Genomic DNA, 20,338 nt, shown 5'->3' with positions numbered 1-20,338 from the left:
TAAAATATGTCCATTGATAATGATTTGGGTCAAATTGAATGGAAAATATTTGAGTTGCACTCCGTGGCATGGCAGAAATTTGAGCAGCCTCAGAGTTGTAGGTGGGCGCCACCAACAGACGCAGAGAAATAATTGGTATGACTTAGACTTAAAAATCAGTTAACAACAACAGGTGAAAAAGTACCAATACAAATCAGTTCATAAATACAACTGCAAATATAAACATAATAATAATAATAATAATAATAATAATAAAAATAGGAAAAAAAAATAAAAAACATGATCTAAAGATAGTTTAACACAAATCTCATAAATATTTGTTCATACAGCTACAACAGTGATTGTCAGGGACAAAATGTGATGTTCCACAGTATTTTTAGAGTTTAGACATGGACTTTATTGCCACCTACTGGTGGAATCTCCAAACTGCAAATGTAGGAGCTGACTTTGGATTTTGCGCTGAGATAAGACTTGCTTTTGAAATGTCTTAGCTCAATGACCTATTTCTCAGGAAAATAGCAAACTGCGCCACTTCATTAACATACAATACACCCACAGTTTGTGTCCATATACCCACAGTAGCGCAAACAATCTCATTCACGCCCACTTGCACTGGCACAAAAATTGCACTTAGAATTAGCGCACTCAAGAATTGGAAAAGATGTTGCCCACTGTCGTAGCACATAGCACTGTGAACTTTCTACTTAAGGCACGGTTACATTTACCTTCACACTGCAAAATTCTGCGGGCCAAATACAGTCATCTCATTGGGAATCTGTGCGAATGGACTTCCTGTGGCAAAAGACTTCCCCTCACGGATTTCGTGTGGAGTTTAAGTTTGGTGAACTTTATCAGGCAAATTCGCCGCATTGACCAATAGGATGTTGCTTGGTTTGGGAGTGACCTCTGTGTGAGCGGTGCTTTTTACACAGCTAAACTGAATATTCACAATAGAAAAGGATATCATTTTAATGGCAAGTTTCTTTTAAAATAATACTTAGTATAAATAGTATAAAGTGCAGCATTAAAGAGAGGCTGCTTGGCAATTATATTTATGATTTTACACGCGCTCAACATCTGCACACACCTTCTTTGCCCACGGAATTTCGCAGTGCAAAGGTAAATGTGACCACGCCTTTAGACAGAAGGTAGGGACAACACAGACTGTTTGTTTTGAAAACAATCGTGAATACAGCATATTAGATTTCTGCTCACTCTTTTAGATACTGCACAAAAAACTGCTCACTCATTCAAATAATGGTGCAGCAATCTCCTCAAAAATGTATATTATATGGCCAAAAGTTTGTGGACACCATATGTGCTTGATGAACATTTGAATTCAAAACCGTAGGCATCAATTTCCCCTTTTGCTGTAATAACAGCTTCCAATGATTTGGGAAGGCACTATACTGTATGTAGTAACATGGCTGCAGGGATTTGCTCTCATTCAGACACAAGGCTATCAGTGAGGTCAGGAACTGATGTTGGTCGATGGGGCCTGACTTACAGTTGCTGTTCCAGTTCACCCCAAAAGTGATCAGTGGGGTTCAGGTCTGGGCTTTGTGCAGGCCAGTCTATTTCTTCCACACCAGACACAGTAAACCATTTCTTTATGGACCTCACTTTGTTCACAGGGGCATTATCATGCTGGAACAGAAAAGGGCTATCCCCAAACAATTGCCACAAATTTGGAACCACACAAAGCCCAAGCCATTACATAAAGAAACATTAAGATTTTTCTTTACTGGATTTAATGGAGTAACCAAATTCGTTAATTAGAAGGGGGTGTCCACAAACTTTTGGCCATATAGTGTAGGTATAAAGACAACACCTCCCAAAAGTTGAGTAGAAGCCAATTAGACTGGAACTGGCGAATTCAGGCAGCTCTTTCTATTTTTGTGAGTAATACATATCTGATGACTCATGAACAGTCTGTGGGCGTGCCGTCTGAGGCTGACACTAGGATGCTGGTAACAGAATGCTAGTCCCTTTGGGAAGTAACAGCACTGAGAAAGCTTCCATATCTGCACAGTCCAAAGTGGCTGATTATAGGAGACAGCTCGATGAAGCTTAAACCAAATCAGACTGCTCGATTAATCTCCCATGCCTCAGTTTGCCTTAAATCATCTGTCTGCATACAAAATAGATATCACAATCCAGTAGGGCTGGGAATTGCTACAGATCTCCCGATTCAAAATTGCAATAATATTTCCTAGCCAATTCAATATGTATTGTGATATTGCGATTCTGTAAGTATTGCGATTTTGTTTTGATATAAAAACTTAATAAAAAGATAAAGTCCTTTTTCTCAGAAAGAAATGTCTATTGAAGAAAAGTTGTGTTCGAAATGACAATTGTTTTTACTCTGTAATATATCATTTGCAGGTAGAAGGTAGGGATGTGCAAAACCATCAATTTAAAACTACCAAAGGACCAGTCAATGCGTTGTCTGAGCTAAGAAACTCATGTATAAGGCTGCATTGTCTATTTGTATTCAACAAATAGACATAACTATACTATACTACTATATATCATTTTAACTTATCAAACTAATTTAGCTATTTTAGAATATAAAATATAACATTAATTACCACAGGCTAATCCTATTATCATAATGATAATTTTGCAACATACAAATGGAGGCTAATGTGCAAACTTGTTCAAGAACCGTTGCTAGGGCTGTACTGACTTATGACACACATGGCAATTCTCCTGTAGTCCCAATGTCATTGCATGTTATTTGCATCTGCATCCTGAGGTCTTACAACACACTATCACGGTGAAATCATCAGGATTCGTGTGACTTTTAAAAATGTGGCTAATTCGTATGATATTGTGCGACTGCACTCGTTTGAATTCCTATGACTTTCACTACAGCCAATGACGTCGCTCTACATAGTTTCCATCTAATACACGACAATTACTTGCTTCTGTCACACACAACAGCTTCCTATCATGTTTACACACTCTACTGATTGGTTAAGTTTAGATAAGAGGTTTGGGTAAGGGCATAATATTAATAAGCATGTTCTTAACGCCTCGTGTGCAGAACTTGCGCTTACTTCCGCATTAGACATCCGGGAATTTGCACGTGATGAAGTCGTACGAGTTTATGCAAACAACATCGTGCGAGACCATACGAAATAGCCAAATCGTAAATTCTGTACGAATTTTCATGAGATCGGGTTGGGTCTTAGCTCCTATGCATTGCTCTCATAGACAACAATATTCTTACAAACTGCTCCCAGATGACTGACTGAGGAAAAAAAAGTGAGAACTCACAATTTGCACATTCCGCAAGACACAATAGCGCTGTGTACATTGGCGCCAAAGTGCAAATCTTACAAAAAAGCAAATCAGATGCGCATCGCCGGGATTTCTTTCGTCTGTTCTTCAAAATATAATTAGGTGTGTTTCATCAAGCATACATCTTTGGGTCTAGTGGCATTTCTTGTCAACAGTGGCGGGTAAATGTGCGAAATAACCCGCCACTGCGCATGAATACCCTGCTGTTATATTATAAATAATGTGGGGACGTGACATGTAGTTTACAGCATCCAACAGTTTGTTAAGCCTTTTTAGAGCTAAACAATTTATTAAAGCAGTGTCAGATAAAATCTGCAGAATGACTCCTGACAAATACTCTCCACAACACCTCTAATAAACTTTTGGATTATGCATAACAGGAACATTGATCACAGCAGAGGATTTTGACGTCCAGCAGTGAACAAATGGCGCTTTGATGGCTGTAGCAGTGGTGCAATAAAGGATTAAATGTAAAGAATTAAAGAGACAAAACGTCTCGGAGAGAAAACCTTGTTAATGTGGAACTTTGCACAAATATACAGTAGCTTTCTATATTTATCTAATAATCACTGTAGCATTAAGATAAACATGTATTTTTTTATTAAATAAAAATAGATTTTTCATCAGGGAGACTATTTTAAAATCGTTTGGCTCAAGAATCGCGATTTGTAACAGAATCGATTTTTTTTTTTTCCAGCCCTACAATCTAGACTCATGTCCACCAAGATTTAATCGCCTCTCACTTCTGACTTAATTCAGCATTAGGAGAAGCTGGGTCACAAATAATAATGGAAGCCTTTTTGGTCATTACTATTTGATTTGTGTAAATTTGCAGCAATAATACTTTGAATTTTTTCATGCTTTCCCTTGTGTGACGGAAATTAGTAATGTGCAACCTTGTATTCATCTGCCACTTTGAATTTGTTCAGTGTACAGTGACAATTATAATATGTTTATGACTCAGATCACACAGATATAAAAGCAAACGTATGGATGCTGGACACTAATGGAAGGACTACAGTTGAGGAAGTTAAATGCCTGCTGAAAACAGCACTTACTGCTGATCCATTTAGCGTTTGGGTCGTGAACCTTGAAGTCCTTCTTGAAGATTTCTTCAACTGTCACTTTTCCCTTAAATGCCAGGCTATCATCCTCACCTATAAGGAGAAAAACACAAACCAGAAAAACTTAGCACCAAGACATTCAAGTTGTTTGTGTAACTCTCAAGGGAGAATTCACTTAGAATAAACTGTGCCCACTGATAACACTGTTTATTTACACATGCTGTCTGTTATAGCACCTGGTTCACTGAAGAAATATATGCAAATCAGGTAATGACACGAATACGCCAACAAAATCTATGCTGAAAGTTCTATGCATGGCACAATTATCTGAGGTACCTGAATCATCTCTTTAAAATACTGTAAGTGAGCTCGACTACACCTCACATATGCCCATTTAAATGCTCTCCTCCAACATTTGATTATCATTTGATGAATAACTGCTGCCATGCTCAATAGAGAATGCACGCAAACATCAGTTAACACGTTAATTGCGCCAGTGCTGAGTTTTGTGAATAAAGGTGCAATCTATAGTCAGCTTAATAAACATGGACAGGAGGTGTGTTTGAGTTGAAAATAATCTCTAGCCTAGGTATTCACTTAGTTTTTCCACAGCACAGTGTTCAAAAAAGACATGAAAGATTATAACTGATTGTGTGTTGTTAGCTTAAGCACACTGTGCTTTGTCTATACGGCCACTGTATATAATGGTTAAAGAATAAGGTACACATTTTTGCTAGGCTGGTCTTATAGAAATATGTAACTATACCTCCATCATCTGTTTGGGAAAATATTTAACTTGCTTTTAGCATCACATAGTGGATATTTCACCTAGGAACTGCCGCTATAAGTGTAAGGAGCCATGTAATATATTTAGCATAAATTAGTGCCTGGTTAAACTGGATTGTGAGGAGTTAGTGAATAGAATGCATGTTTTTAGGCAAAGATTCTGTGCCTAAAAGTGGCACAACTGTTTAGTGAATTCACCCCTCCCTTTACGCCTCCACCTTTTGAAGAGTATATGTCAAAAACTCTCAGCTTTCATGTTCAGGGGAGGCAAAATGATTCTGTATTTGGGTGAATTGGCTGACACGCTCTTCTTTGATGGCAGCCCAGTGATTTTTCCCCTAAAGTGGAGATAGTCCCATCTGTAATGGCAACTGCAGCTACTGGGCATGATGTGAAAAGCACAGTACTCCTTTAACGCAGTGCTGGAGAGTTCTCACTGTTCCAGCCTCCAGCAGAGCTTGAGCTCATTATCTCGGCCGTACCGCTATGCTCAGGGCCCAAAGATTACCCACATCAGGCCACCTCTGTTTGACATTACCTTTCAATCGCTTAGCACGTGGCAAGAGCGTAGAGACTCACTTCCGCATCAATACCTAAAGATACTGAACACGCACTGTAATGGAAAAGCATTTTAAATTATATGCATTGAGATGGAAGATGTTGGCAGAGCTTTGCATTAAATGACAGTCCCATAAGGTGAGAATGAACACTAAAATGTATTCAGCGTGTTTGACAGAGAATGCAGCGAATAATCTATCAACTCGCACACACTTCATCTTGCTCCGACTAATATTAGGCTGTCACTTTGACTTGTGTATGCATGCCGGTTTATGCGTGGGCTGGGTGAGATTCTCAAGCAATGCCGGGGAGGATAAAACATGGAGGACATGGGAGTAAACACAATCATGAGTTCCTCCAGGCTCTGCTCAAGACCAATTGAATATTTAATTATTAAAATAGGCTTTGTGCATTTACAGCTGATGCCAGCCCTAACCTGATTTATTTAGTCATAATTCCGCACATAAGATATGATCACAGAGAGCTTGCGTCTGGCATATGACTCATTTCATATGCATTGGAAGACACAGAACAGGCAATATCTGATTTGTTCCATTTTGCAGTCAGGGTGAGCTGTTTGTGTGTGTGTGTGTATTAAATGGTAGGACTGCAGACGAGCAAACATCAGAAAGCCCATGGTTAATCTGGAAACACACTGCTTGAGACCAATTAAGCAAGCATTTAGTCAGTACACATTAGAAGTTCAACTTCAGTCACACAAAAATTAATGTCTTTTTTAAATGTCATGTAAACGCTTTAGTCCAACTGAAATTAGATAACGCCACTGTACTTTTGCTTTGTCCAGTATGTATACACATTAATTGGACAACAATTGGACTTGGCGTTATGCGCATGCTCCGAAAGGCAGAGGTGACGACTGGTGTGTACTTGACACTCCAGTCCAGCTAACGCCCTTCCTTCAAAATTCTATTACGTATTGTGTCATGTATACTTAGACAGACAGATGAAGCAACATGATCACAGAAAATTTACATTCTGCTTCAGAATGTTCATGTACACTGAAATCGACCCCACTCTGTTCAAGTGTCTCTCAAATAATTGACAAATGCCATCTTGCGTGCTACAAACTGTGCATGCAATCTCTGAAACATGGGTTCTGGTCCCATGGAGATCAGGAAGTAATCGTGTTTGCTCCAAGACACAGGTTCGTGACCTGTGGAAGTAATCATGTTCAATTTAATAATGGTAAGCGTGGTTCGGAGGTTGCATATTCCCTCTATAATGTAATTATAAATTAAAATGTAATTTTAGGGTTGGGTTTAGGATTGGGTTTAGGAAGTATAGTTAGTAAAATATACATTCTCTTTGACTATATTATGTCATTTGCAACAAAAAATACAACTCACTTTTGGCACCAGCCTGTGGACATTTCACCTCAGCAACACTTCCTGCTTCAGCCACTGGCAGGCAGTAATTCAAATTTTGGTACGCACAGTCCGATTTCAGCAGCAGAAATTACGACCTACTGTCACCAAATTTACTTGCAAAAATTTACTCCCACACCTTTTGACCAATTAATTTTTATGATTTTTTCAGTTGTTTGTTACTTTAGCTGTTTTCCACCATCGGGCCAAATGGTACAGATTGGCTAAAACAGGACAGTGTTAAACCCTAGCAGCAATAAACATTGCATATTCCATCTCTCTCATTTTTTAAGCCGTTGTCTGTGACAAATGCAATATTTGATACTGCCCTCATGAAAACATCCATTGCTAAACTCTCACGCATTACTATGACAACTAACGTGGATGTGCTAGCAAAAGCAACTGCTGTTTGAACGGCAAAAAACTCATATAATCTGCAGTTTGAACAGTCAGTTTAAAAAACTGATTTTGACAATAAATATTATTTTTCCTGCTGTGTTAAAGCCTTAATGATTAACAGGCCTGTGACTATCTTCATTTTCTGGCATATCTGCATTAGTTGCTATAGCAATGATGTTGCATCAGCACGCAAAAAAGACAAAAAACCAAAAACAACAGAGTGGAATGGAATACAGATTTTAGCGTATAACATGGCAATGTGTAGCTGCAGCTCTGGACTACACCTTATGAGACTTATGAAGCAGCGGCAGGTATGGAGGAGGCTGGTACGCACCACTTTATTTTGTGCTGCCGTCTTTGCCAGTATCATAGTTCAAAGTTTTGTGTGGTCCAGACAGAATAGTAGTGACTGGTGGACTCATATGGTAGTCACATTTGATGAAACAATGTGGCTGTTGAACTCAAGGATTCACATGGGAAGATTAATAATATTATATTAATAATAATAATTAATAATTCCATTAATAATATTCATTAATAAACAACTCCATCACCAAACAGTTTATGTCTGCCACCACTGCCAGCATGTTTCCTGCAAAAATGTGTGACATACATAGCGTGAAAGTGTCATATGGCAAAAAACAATTTGAAATCTGATCAGAGAGGTCAGACAAAAATGGATTTCCAAAAATTTGATTTAAATAGGATTTCAAACCACAAATAAATGTAGCTTGAAACGGATTTGTAAAAATCTTATTTTGTGTGATTTTTGGCCGTTCAGACTTGTTAAATATGATCAGATTCCAATCGTATATGCACAAAATCAAATTTGGACTGACAGTCTGAACATAGCCTTTAATTTGTGATAATAAATCGGATGCATATCTGATTTTTTTCAATGTGCCACCATACGACAGCAAGGTCAGATTTAATGTGACTTTTACATCAATCTAACTCAACATATGTCATTTGTGCACTTGGTTTCCGGCGTATATAGGTGTGTTATGATTTAAAACTTTTGATTTTGAGTCATAGTTTTCTAGGTAATGCATTCAGTTATTTGTTAATGAAAGACGATAAATTTATAGTCTCAACAGTTTGCTTCAGAGATTCGTTAGGACTACACAGTAAAATATGCACACGAAAAGATACAGAGACAGATTTATGTGAGTGCTCTACTCGCACAGATGTCACTCGCAGAGAAAACGTCCTTGTTAATTGCGTAACCTTCATTCCCTGATGGAGGGAACGAGACGTTCTGTTGATGTAGTGACACTAGGGGTCACTCTTGGGAGCCTGAGACACCTCTTGTCTTTGATAAAAGGCCAATGAAAATTGGCGAGTGGTATTTGCATACCACTCCCCCGGACATACGGGTATAAAAGGAGCTGGCGTGCAACCACTCATTCAGGTTTTGTGCTGAGGAGCCGAGACAAGGTCCCGGCCATTTCAGCAGGTAGTTCAGCATTGTGGCAGGAGGGACACAATGTCTCGTTCCCTCCATCAGGGAACGGAGGTTACGCAAGTAACCAGGACGTTCCCTATCTGTCACTCACTCGACGTTGTGTCGATGTAGTGACACTAGGGTCCCTATACGAAACGCCGCAACTGGCTGAACTGTTACGTGAACTGGCGATGTGTGACGGACAGACCACTGTGTGCCTCGTAGCCAGCGCACCAGGCCGACACGTAACCTCCCCCAACGCTGTTATGAGTGTCGAACGGCCCTTTGGGGACAAGTCGACTGCCCAAAAGATAGAGACAGGCTAGCCCAGTCGTGGCCTCTTATCCACTTCCCCCCCAAAATAAAGGAATTAACTGACTGGGGCCACTCCCAAGAGGAAGACACCACGGAAACCACACCCCGCCCAGAGGTACGTCACATGGTCTTGCAGAGCTTTGTCGGAAGTATGTCATGTGGAGAAGTCCCATGGTAGGTCCTACCCAATGGGGGAGGAGTTTCTACAAACATGGTGACCAAGGAAGATGCAGTTTACCAACAGGGAAGCAAATTAGCGGAAGATATACGTCGCATGGGGTTACCTATGGGGAACCACCACATGCGGAGCACCTACCCCAGTACAGGGCTTAGTTAGCACATGTAGTGAGCCGGCAGCGAGTCTCTCCGCGAACTCGTCTGCCACAGGGCTCGGAGGAAATCATCCAGGGAACACAGTTTGTGTACACTACTGGGAATCAACGGCACACGTCTTCAGCTCAGGGGAGGTGAAAGGCGCTATGCACAAGCGATATACCCAGCTAGCTGTCCCGGACTTACCTAATTGTGCGTGCCACTACACGGGACGAAACCGGTTCCACCCAGAGATTGTAAAACCTCGCAAAAGTTGCTGGGTGTTGCCCAGCCCGATGCTCTGCAAATGTCTGTTAGAGAGGCGCCACTGGTCAAGGCCCAGGAGGCCGCTACACCCCTGGTAGAATAGGCTCGTAGCCCTGCCGGGGGACGCATGATATGCCATAGCTATGGCGTCAATGAACCAGTGGGCGATCCTCTGCTTGGAGACAGCGCTTCCTTTCCACTGTCCACCAAAGCAGACAAAGAGCTGCTCAGAGACTCTAAAACTCTGCATGCGAAAATAGATGTGTAAAAAGCATGCACCGGACACAGCAACATCAGGGCTGGGTCTGCCTCCTCCTGGAGCAGTGCTTGCAAGTTCACCACCTGGTCCCTAAAAGGGGTCGTGGGAACCTTGGGCACATAGCCCAGTCGGGGTCTCAGGATCACGCGAAAAGTACCCCGGACCAAACTCCAGGCACATTTTGCTGACAGAGAACGTTTGCAGGTCTCCTACCCTCTTGATGGAAGTGAGCGCAGTCAGGTGGGCAGTCTTCAAAGAGAGTGCCTTAAGCTCAGCTGACTGCAAGGGCTCAAAGGGGGCTCTCCGTAGACCCTGAAGAACTACAGAGAGGTCCCATAAGGGAACGAGGCATGGTCTGAAGGGATTCAACCTCCTGGCGCCTCTCAGGAACCTGATGATCAGTTCGTGCTTCCCTAAGGACTTACCGTCGACTGTGTCGTGGTGTGCTGCTATGGCGGCAATGTACACCTTCAAGTTGGAAGGGGACAGCCTCCCTTCCAACCTCTCCTGCAGGAAGGAAAGCACTGATCCGATTGCGCATCTCTGGGGGTCTTCACGTCGGGAAGAACACCACTTAGTGAACAGATGCCACTTCAAGGCATACAGGCGCCTCATAGAGGGGGCCCTAGCCTGAGTGATCGTGTCTACCACCATGGATGGTAGGCCGCTTAAGTCTTCCACGTCCTGTCCAGGGGCCAGACATGGAGATTCCAGAGGTCTGGTCGTGGGTGTCAGATAGTGCCCCGTCCCAGAGAAAGAAGGTCCTTCCTCAGGGGAATTCACCAGGGGGGGCTGTCATGAGGAGGGTGAGGTCCAAGAACCACGTCTGCGTGGGCCAGTAGGGTGCTACCAGGACGACCTGCTCCTCGTCCTCCCTGAACTTGCACAGGGTCTGTGCAAGTAGGCTCACTGGGGGAAACGCTTATTTGAGAAGTCCAGGGGGCCAGCTGTGTGCCAGCGCATCTATACCGAGAGGTGCCTCAGTCAGGGCGTACCAGAGCGGGCAGCAGGAGGATTATTGGGAGGCGAACAGGTCTACCTGTGCCTGCCCGAATCAACTCCAAATCAGCTGGACCACCTGAGGGTGGAGTCTCCACTCTCCCCTGAGGGTAACCTGCTGTGACAGCGCGTCCGCTGCAGTGTTGAGGTCACCCGGGATGTGAGTGGCTTGCAGCGACTTGAGGTGCTGCTGACTCCAGAGGAGGAGACTGCGGGCGAGTTGTGTCATACAATGGGAGTGCAGACAGCCTTGACGGTTGACATATGCTACGATTGCCGTGTTGTCTGTACGTACTAACACAGGCTTGCCCTGGATCAACGGCCGAAACCTCCACAGGGCGAGCAGAATTGCCAGCAACTCGAGGCAGTTGATGTGACAAAGCAGCCACGGGCCCATCCATAAGCCGGCGGCTGTGTGCCCGTTGCATACAGCGCCCCAGCCCATTTTGGAGGCGCCTGTCGTAACCACGACGGGCCTGGAGACCTGCTCTAGGGGAACGCCTGCCCATAGAAACTTGAGGTCGGTCCAAGGGCTGAAGAGGCTGTGACAGATCGGCGTGATGGCCACGCGATGTGTCCCACGGTGCCATGCCCATCTCGGGACTCGAGTCTGAAGCAAGTGCTGAAGCGGTCTCATATGCATCAACCTGAGCAGAGTGGCCACCGCTGAGGATGCCATATACCCCAGGAGCCTCTGAAACAGTTTCAGTGGAACCGTTGTCTTCTGTCTGAACGCCTTCAAACAGGTCAGTACCGATCAGCACAAATTGCCGAATAGCCCCTGGCCGCCCCACCATCGAGGGTTGTGAGGGCGGGGGAGCTGAAAGATCGGGACCGGGCAGTAAAAGGTGCCTCCCATGACCTTGTCAGCTCCTCGTGCACTTCCGGGAAGAAAGGAACTGGGGCGGGGCATGGCTGTGAGCGGCGGCGCGAGCCCAGGAACCAATCATCGAGCCGTGAGGGTTCAGGGGAGAGCGGAGGGTTCCACACTAGCCCGACGTTCGTGGCTGCCCGGGAAAGCATGTCCGTCATTTCCGCATCAGCATGCGACTGGGCGACTGTACCCGAGGGGGGGAGCCCAGCTGAAGCTTCCGCGTCCGACTGGACGAGACCGCTCTCCGATGCTGCGCTCGAGAGCTCATCAGCTTCGCGGGCTCCGAACAAGAGGTCGAACTTGCCGTGAGACAAGCCGGCGGACTCATCCGGAAGCCTGATCGGGGCAGACGAGCGTGCTGGGGAATGGGAGGTCCGTGGGGGGATACCTGGCGGAGGTGGTCCCATTGGGGTCCCTAAATCGCCCCCAGTGCTAGCCGCGCTGGCCTCATACCCGTAGGTAGAAGGAACGAGGTGGGGAGCCGCTGGGGTGGCTTGCTTTCTTACGAAAGCAAGCCGTGACCGCAACGTTGCCTTGGTCATGTTCTCGCAATGAGTACATGATCTATCCACGAACGCTGTATCCGCGTGGGATGCGCCCAGACACGAAAGACAGCGATCAAGACCATCAGAAGTTGAGAGATAACGACTGCAACCAGGAATAACACACAAACGGAAAGGCATCGTTAAAAAGACGTTCCGTGTGTGCTGCTCTTTTAGAGAAATATACTCCCTTATTTCTGTGGAAGCGCCCAGGGGCGTTCGCTGCAGTGTACCAGTGCAGAGGAGGGAGAAGCCGCTGAAATGCACCGTCAGATCCAGCAGAGGTGAATGAACAGTCAGCTCAGTGAACATCGACCGTTCGGCTCTGAAGAGAAAATCTGAATGAGTGGTTGCATACCAGCTCCTTTTATACCCGTATGTTCGGGGGAGTGGCATGCAAATACCACTCGCCAATTTTCATTGGCCTTTTATCAAAGACCAGAGGTGTCTCGGGCTCCCAAGAGTGACCCCTAGTGTCACTACATCGACACAACGTCGAGTGAGTTACAGACAGGGAACAGTTTCTATATTTCTCAAACTGTTTCAAAATGCGAATATAAGCAAGTCAATGGAAATCTAAAACAATTATAGATAACTCTTCTTACTATACATTTATATGATGTGGTTTTTCCTGCTGTCCTTTTTTATTGCGTGTCTCGCTTATAAGTAATATTACGCTCTTTAGCTTCGACAATAATTTAATTCCACCATACGAAAGCAAAAAACTTTATCCATCAAGACTATGACAAGTCTTTCTCCATGACTTGCTGCCATATTATTATTTATATATGCATTAAGTGTCCTATATGCTTAAAAAAAACAAACAGCTAATTACCGTTTTATTTGCAATTTAATTCATTATTCATTTTATGATGAACACACCAGAGTTTGTTATACGCATGCTCAGGGGCTGTTCAGACCAGTATCCAATATGGGCTACATTTAAAATGTCAGGTGAACAGAAAATCACATATGGGACACATTCAGCTTTGGTGTGAATGTAGCCTTAATGTCTTTCAAAGATTCAGTGCCATAAACCTTGTGAACTTTGCCTAGTTATTGTAAGACCTCACTGTAGCAGCCTGGGAACTTGTAAACAAAACGTAGTCCCTGTTGGGTTAAAAAAAAACAAAAAAAAAAAAACAACTGCATTCTCACCTCCGGAAAATGCATAGGAGACAGCTAATCTGATAGTGGCCATTTCAAACAGCTCTTTCTGTGTACAATATGCATCAGACAGTCTGTGAGCGGTCCGTGGGCATGCCACCTGAGGCTCATACTAGGAAGCATTTAAAAGTAAGCAGAAAAACAACTTGGAAACCAACACATTACATAAACATACAATAAGGCAAATCTATCTGGCAAACAAGACATAACTGTTGTCAATGAGTTCAGTCAAGTTAGTTTGAAATCTTAGAGTGACAGCAAAATAAATATCTAAGGTGCATGTTAATGGTTGCATGCCCCGCTGTGTGTTTATGTTAGAAGTGACAGCTGAGAGCTGATTTTCTAGAGGACATGGAGCAAAGAGGAGAAATGAGCCCAGCTGGAAGCTTCTCTGCCTGGCTGCCTGCTTCAGACAGACTGCCCATTTCAGAGGCATGAGCGTGCACTAGAAAAGCTGAGCTGCCCACCACTGCAGCCAGATAAATATTCAACTATGCATGCCCATTTCAGATGTCCAGTGAGGTAAGCAGCCATTTAAAGCACACGTCTTTGAAATGTGTGGGAATGAGGAATAGATTCAAACACACATTGGCTGCATCCCAACTTGCATACTTCTACTACACACTAAAGTGCACACTTCGCTGGTGATGGGGAAGTTTCATACTGTTGAGTATTTAGTAAGACAGTAAGCCAGTATTAAGACACACTATGCCTGGATGCCACAGGCACCTTTATCACTTACTCTTTATGTAAAAGCCAAAATAATCAGACAGTAATTTTACATTTTGCTTCCGAAAATTTAACATACCCTGAAATCAACCCATTACTGCTGAATTACTGGCAACCACCATCCTAAAATAGACATTTTTGCATAATTTCATCCATGGTCACCTTTTCCTCTAGCACTACTGATAGCGTGATGCATGAGACACGGAATCTGGTCCTGTCGGAACCAGGAAGTAATCAAGCTCACATAAAAAATGGTAAGCACAATTTGGAGGTTGTTTTTGCTCTAAAATAAAAATTTTACTCCACTGACGGTTAGTTTTAAATGTGACGTTTGGGTTAGATTTAATAAAATATGCATTCCTGTTAACTTTTTTTTATATAATTTACAACACAAAACTTGCTTTTATTGCCACTCTGTGGACATTATCCAAAAACTAAACCTTACACATGCACATACGTTAAACAACACTTCTATCAGGAAGACTCGCAGACTTGAGTAAATTTTTAGATGCCATTTATTTGATGAATATGAAACAGGAATGTAATGGCTCTCTTTGGTGTAAGCCCCGTCTGGCGGTCCGAAGAAGTTGTACTCAGATCCATCAGATCCTGCCGGAGATAGGAGGCAGGGGCAAGGAGCCTACCACCATGCAGGACAGGACTCAACTGGTGGCAGTGGAGTAGTGGAGGTTGCCGTGTTAGCACACTGAAACAGCAATTTGATAGATTGTGAGCAGACTTATAAAGTGATGGTTGACATGTGATTGGCTAGGAGTTACCTAGCTAATGGTACGATGATGTACAGCTGCTAGTCTTCCTGCTAGAACTACTTCAAATAGTACACAAAATGGGATACAGTCAAAGTCATATGTTGACTGGCCATACTGCACTTCACAATTACAAAGACCAGAATAAATCTGCCATATATTCCATCAGAAATATTCAGCCACACTTTTTTCCCCTTATTTTTTAATATTTGCGCAAAAGCTTACATGTAATTAATGACACTGGGCCTTATTCATGAAACAAATTTTTGTGTAAATGATTTGTAAAGCCGTTCTGACATAAATTATAGGATTCATGAAAGTTCTTATGTTCAAAACGTTAGCTGGTACGAACAAAATTTACACCTGCTCCCAACAACATGTAAATCATGTGTAAGACATCCCAATGTTTTGTGTTCTTTTAGACAAAGTGTCATGACTACATTTTCATAGAAGTTAAATTATAATGAAAAAATTGTTTTACCTGTGAAATAACCTTTAAAAAAATAACAAAAAAAAAAAAAAAAAAACTACAAAGAAAACTTTTACACCATGGTCTGGGCGATATGGCCAAAATTGTTATCACGATATACATTCACATTTACACATTGCACTTTTTTTTGTTTTATTACAAAGTTAAAGAAATATTAAGAAAAAAGAAATTCTAAACAGTCAAAATAGTCACTACAAAACTGCACTGGGGGTCCAGAGACAGCCAAAGCAGTGGGGTCTGAGGGATCTTTTACCAACATATTAAAATATTTTATAGTTTATCAATTGAGCGCATTTGAAAATAAATGTTAAAAGATCATCTGTTCGTTCTGAAGCATAATGACAGCAGTCCTGTATTTGTTTGAATATTTTTACATTAAAATGAAATATTGTAATTTTTCTTTAGATTCAGATACCCAAGTATGGGGACATAGAAGCCCTTGTGACTGTGGAATAATGCTGTATGGGGGTTCAGTTATCCCCTGAGAGAATTTTGAAAACGTCTGAATGGAACATTTTTATATTTTCATTAAAGTGAGAAAGACTAGGCTACCAACTAGTAATTTTATTGTCTTTCCTTGTCATCCATTCTAGAGATGATGACATCTGATTAATTTTCACAAAATTAGAACAGAAATCGATTTGTTCATTATTAAAATCTTGTAACATGCTGATTAATAAAGCTAAATTTAGAAGGGAAAAATGTTATGGTCTAAAAGGTGCTTTGGAATCACATTAAATTATGTGGTGCCTCATGTCTACACACATGCAGGGAAAACAGGTAACGTGTGTGGAGCTGGACAGGGCATAAATGATGCTTGTTTGGTGCTAGAGAAACATATTCAAGACTACAGTGCAGAAAGATCAGAGCTGGTGTGCACAGCACTGTTGTTTTGTCGCGCTTTTCACTAAAGACAATTAGAGGGCACAACCGTTGTCATGAAGTCTTGCAGTGCGGATGGAATCAATTTGGTGTCCGACGTAGCCTAATCATTAGTAAGGCAGCTTACATTAGCAAGTTCATCCAATCTGACCCTATGTTTCCACTGGTGTGTTCTGAGCGAAGCTGAGAGGGCGTTTTAAGATAATTCCTATGGAAGCCGAGCGCCACACTCGCAAGGTGGATTGTAGGATTGACAGCGGTGCGGAGCGTTGTGAGTGTCTCTGAGCGGATTTCTTCCACGCCAGTGGAAACGCAACCTGAGAAAGCCGAACTGCTTGCGTTTTTAGTGAAGCACTAAATATTGACTATTCCTCAAAAGCATATCATCAATATAGTGGATTTTTTTGTCACGATAAATATCGAGATCGTTTTATCGCCCAGCCCTAACACCATATGTTTAAAGCGTTTCTTTGGTGCATGCATTTATTTCTTCAAAGTAAAGTTTATTCCAAATTCTGCTTCATTAGTTTTATCATTTTCCAGAAGAATTGCTTGAAAAAATGTATTGCCTCTAAAATGACTGGTTGGAGAGTTTTTTCATTTGATCATATGAACTCTAATTTAGGTTTCACTAATTTTGTATGAGCATCGACATAAGGTATTCAGTTGATAACGTGGTCAATGCTAATGCTGTTAAAGCTATAAATAATAATGTCACTGGGAGGGGCGTACACAATACAACCAAAAAAAAAAAAAAAAGCCTGCACTGTTGTAGCCTACAGCATTTCGGTCAAAGGCCTTATTCAGGCATTCTGTCAATATCTTTGAAGATTTTTCCAGTTGCAAGGAAAGTATATCACTGTTACAGTCTTGATTTTTTTTCCACTGATCCTGGCGATGCGCTCAACTGAACCAAAGAAGGTTAGTGGTGGACATCCTTCTGTCGGCATGAACTGAATTTTTTACACTAAAGCTTCATGTCAAACCATTTTTATTGACCTCTTGGACTGTTTAATACACAAACGAACCTTTGATGACAGCAAAAGTATGCAATGACTGTTAGTTACTCACTTTCTTTTAAGAACGAATATGTGAGTGTTTGCCAAAACAGTATTCTATGATGTGAATGCACAAAAAAAAAAAAAAACAAAAAAAAAAAACTACTACTTTTCGCATAGCTGTTCTTTCTATTCTCATTTACTAGATAGTCTTAAGCCTTCCTTATATGGTGTTTTCATGGCTGTGGATTATCATGCTCTATTTAAAAATGTTTGGAATTCACTAACATACACACGTTTTACAAACAAATCTGGGGGGTATGAAGCGTTTGTGAATCCGTAGGAAAGTTTTCAGGAAGCTCCATTTTACGCGGAAAATTACTCCCAATTTACTTACATATTTACGAAAGTTTCATGAACGAAGCCCATTGTTTGTTAAAATGCAGCCCATACATAACATCTTCCTAGTAATCAAATCACTGCAGCTATGTTTGGAATGGAATACTAGCATACTGCTTACTGTGCAATAAACACTGTATACTAACTATTTATTCATAGTAAAAATAGTATATGAAAGTGTATGCTTTATGCAGTGATCAACGTTTCAAACAGTTGTGTGCTACATTAGCCTCTTTTCCACTATCGGGCCAGTGCGAACCAGGGCTATCAACTGGCCAGCTGGGGCCAACAGCCTCAGCGTTGCCCAAAAACCCACCCTTAATACGCTGCCGAGGTGCTAACGTCACACACCCAGCCCATATCACAAGCAAAAGGGAAGCTCAAGCTGAGGAATCATGTTGTTATCTAATTATCTTGAATATCGAGTTTATATCGAATTTAAACAGCAAGATAAGTTAACGCTGACAACTCACTGACAGTAACTGCCATGGTGTCCTAAGCGGTCTCTCCACTAACAGTGGGACGATGTCCCAGCACACCATCTATTAAAGTTCATCGAACCATGGAAAGCAATTTCTTTGGGCAACTTTGTCCATTTGTACTGTGCCCGCATTTATTTATTTTTTAACCTGTACAGTTGTGCGCTAGATACACAACCTGGGAACTGTGGCGAAACTCCATCTTCGACATTGAACCTGCCTCAATCCCCATTTGGCCTTGTTTGGCCCAAGGGTAATCGGGCCAAACAACAGAAGAGGCATGATGAAGCCCCAGAAGTGACAGTGGGAATGCAACTGGCCCTAGCACACACTAGCACACCCTCATTTGGCCCGATAGTGGAAATGCAGCTATTGCTGTCACATGACATCATCACGTTGCATGCTTAATTGAGCGAGGTGTCCAGTTATTATCTTGGAGATAAATACAATTATTTCAGATTTTAATTTAAAGTGAGTCAGAACTTGTGGCATTTCTTTCAAATAGTGTGTCAAAAACTAAACATTTTTACAAAATTGTAGTTTATATTAATTCTTGTTCCTTCACCACACTGGAAAGGTTGAAAGCGCAGTGCAGTGTTCCTTGCATGCAGAAAATTAACAGTGTGTACAGTATAGATATTTTTATACTGCAGAAACAGTAAGAGTAGTAAGGTTTGCTATTCCATAAAAACATGCATCTGGAGAGGCGAGATACGTTTGAAGAGTTAATGTGTGAAAATTTGAGAGTGAGTATCATTTCTTTGCATAACATATAGCCTATTAATAACTCCAGCAGTGATTATCTGTTCCCAGAAATCCACTGCCACATGGTGAAAATAACAACGATGTAACAGAAGGAAATGAGTAAAATCATAACCATTAATTAAAGAATAGCAAGAGCTTTCATAAGTGGCAGAAATGGGAGATGTTCTTCACTTCAAAGTGCGAGTCGCCGGATGAAAGGAACTTTTGTTGGTTAAGATCATCACAGTGATATCTGTAAGGCTGTAGGCCTAACATACTGCTCATTTCACATGCACTGCTGTCTGCTTGATAGACATGTGGATCTCAGTTGTCAGTCCTTATGGCCCAAAGTTAATGCATAAAATAAAATAAAAAATAAAGACCTTCCATTTTGGTGTATGACTCATTTTCCTAATAGATCGCTTTTCATTAATGTGCAGAGGGGGAAGAGACGTGTTATTTTCATCATTTGCTGATATAAAAAATGGCAGTTATAAAAGGGTGTCTGTATTTTTGACACAGTGACAGTTTTCATTCAAAGCACAAGATTCAAAGATGTGCACATAGCATTGCCTATGTACTCTGATGGTATTAGTATTCAACATAGACGCCTGTGTAACTGACCCAATTCACATCTCCTGCACAACTCAGATATCAGCAAAATATTTAAAAGCCGTCTACAATCCACAATACAAACATCTTTTAAGGCAAAGGCATTGAAAAAGAGTCAGAAGGTGACCTAAATGCAAGGAAAGTGTAATTTCAGCAACAACTGGACAGAGAAATAGAAAAAAACTCTGGGGAGGCAATCTGACAGACCTTCCACTATGTGTCCGGAGAGACTCAGCGAAACAGGAGTTCCCATCATAACTACTCTGAGAGATATGTTCCTCTGAAATGTCCAATTAGCTGTCATTGTTTCAGTCAAGTGTCAGTCTTCAGTAAGAAATCCTCTATAAACATAACAATAAAAGACGACTTGACCCAGTTTTTCAGTGGAGGCTCTGTTTGAGCCCCATCATATCAACCTATCTGTTACATGAAAGAGAGGACGTTTCACAGCGAGACAAGAGCAGAGACTGAGAAAAACACTACGGTTAGAAGAAATCCAGAGTAACATCACTGATCGAGTGTGGTGCATGTCAGGAGCATTTTGTATCTGGCAGTGTGGAT

General features: G+C 41.9%; 1 protein-coding gene across 4 annotated transcripts in view; it reads right to left on the bottom strand.

Annotated features, from left to right (window-relative positions):
• The window catches only part of LOC127431848 (dipeptidyl aminopeptidase-like protein 6), a 545,012-nt gene that overhangs the window by 138,023 nt on the left and 386,651 nt on the right, over positions 1 to 20,338 (bottom strand). For all 4 annotated transcript variants that reach the window (XM_051682454.1, XM_051682457.1, XM_051682458.1 and 1 more), the window contains one exon: positions 4,365 to 4,463. In XM_051682454.1, coding sequence (XP_051538414.1) covers positions 4,365 to 4,463 — 99 coding nt within the window. The remainder of the gene's footprint in view (positions 1 to 4,364; positions 4,464 to 20,338) is intronic.

Source organism: Myxocyprinus asiaticus, chromosome 41 (assembly GCF_019703515.2).
Source record: "Myxocyprinus asiaticus isolate MX2 ecotype Aquarium Trade chromosome 41, UBuf_Myxa_2, whole genome shotgun sequence".
In the NCBI taxonomy this organism is placed as follows: Eukaryota; Metazoa; Chordata; class Actinopteri; order Cypriniformes; family Catostomidae; genus Myxocyprinus; species Myxocyprinus asiaticus.
Note: the sequence above shows the minus strand (reverse complement) of the source record. Positions and strands in the feature narration are given on the sequence as shown.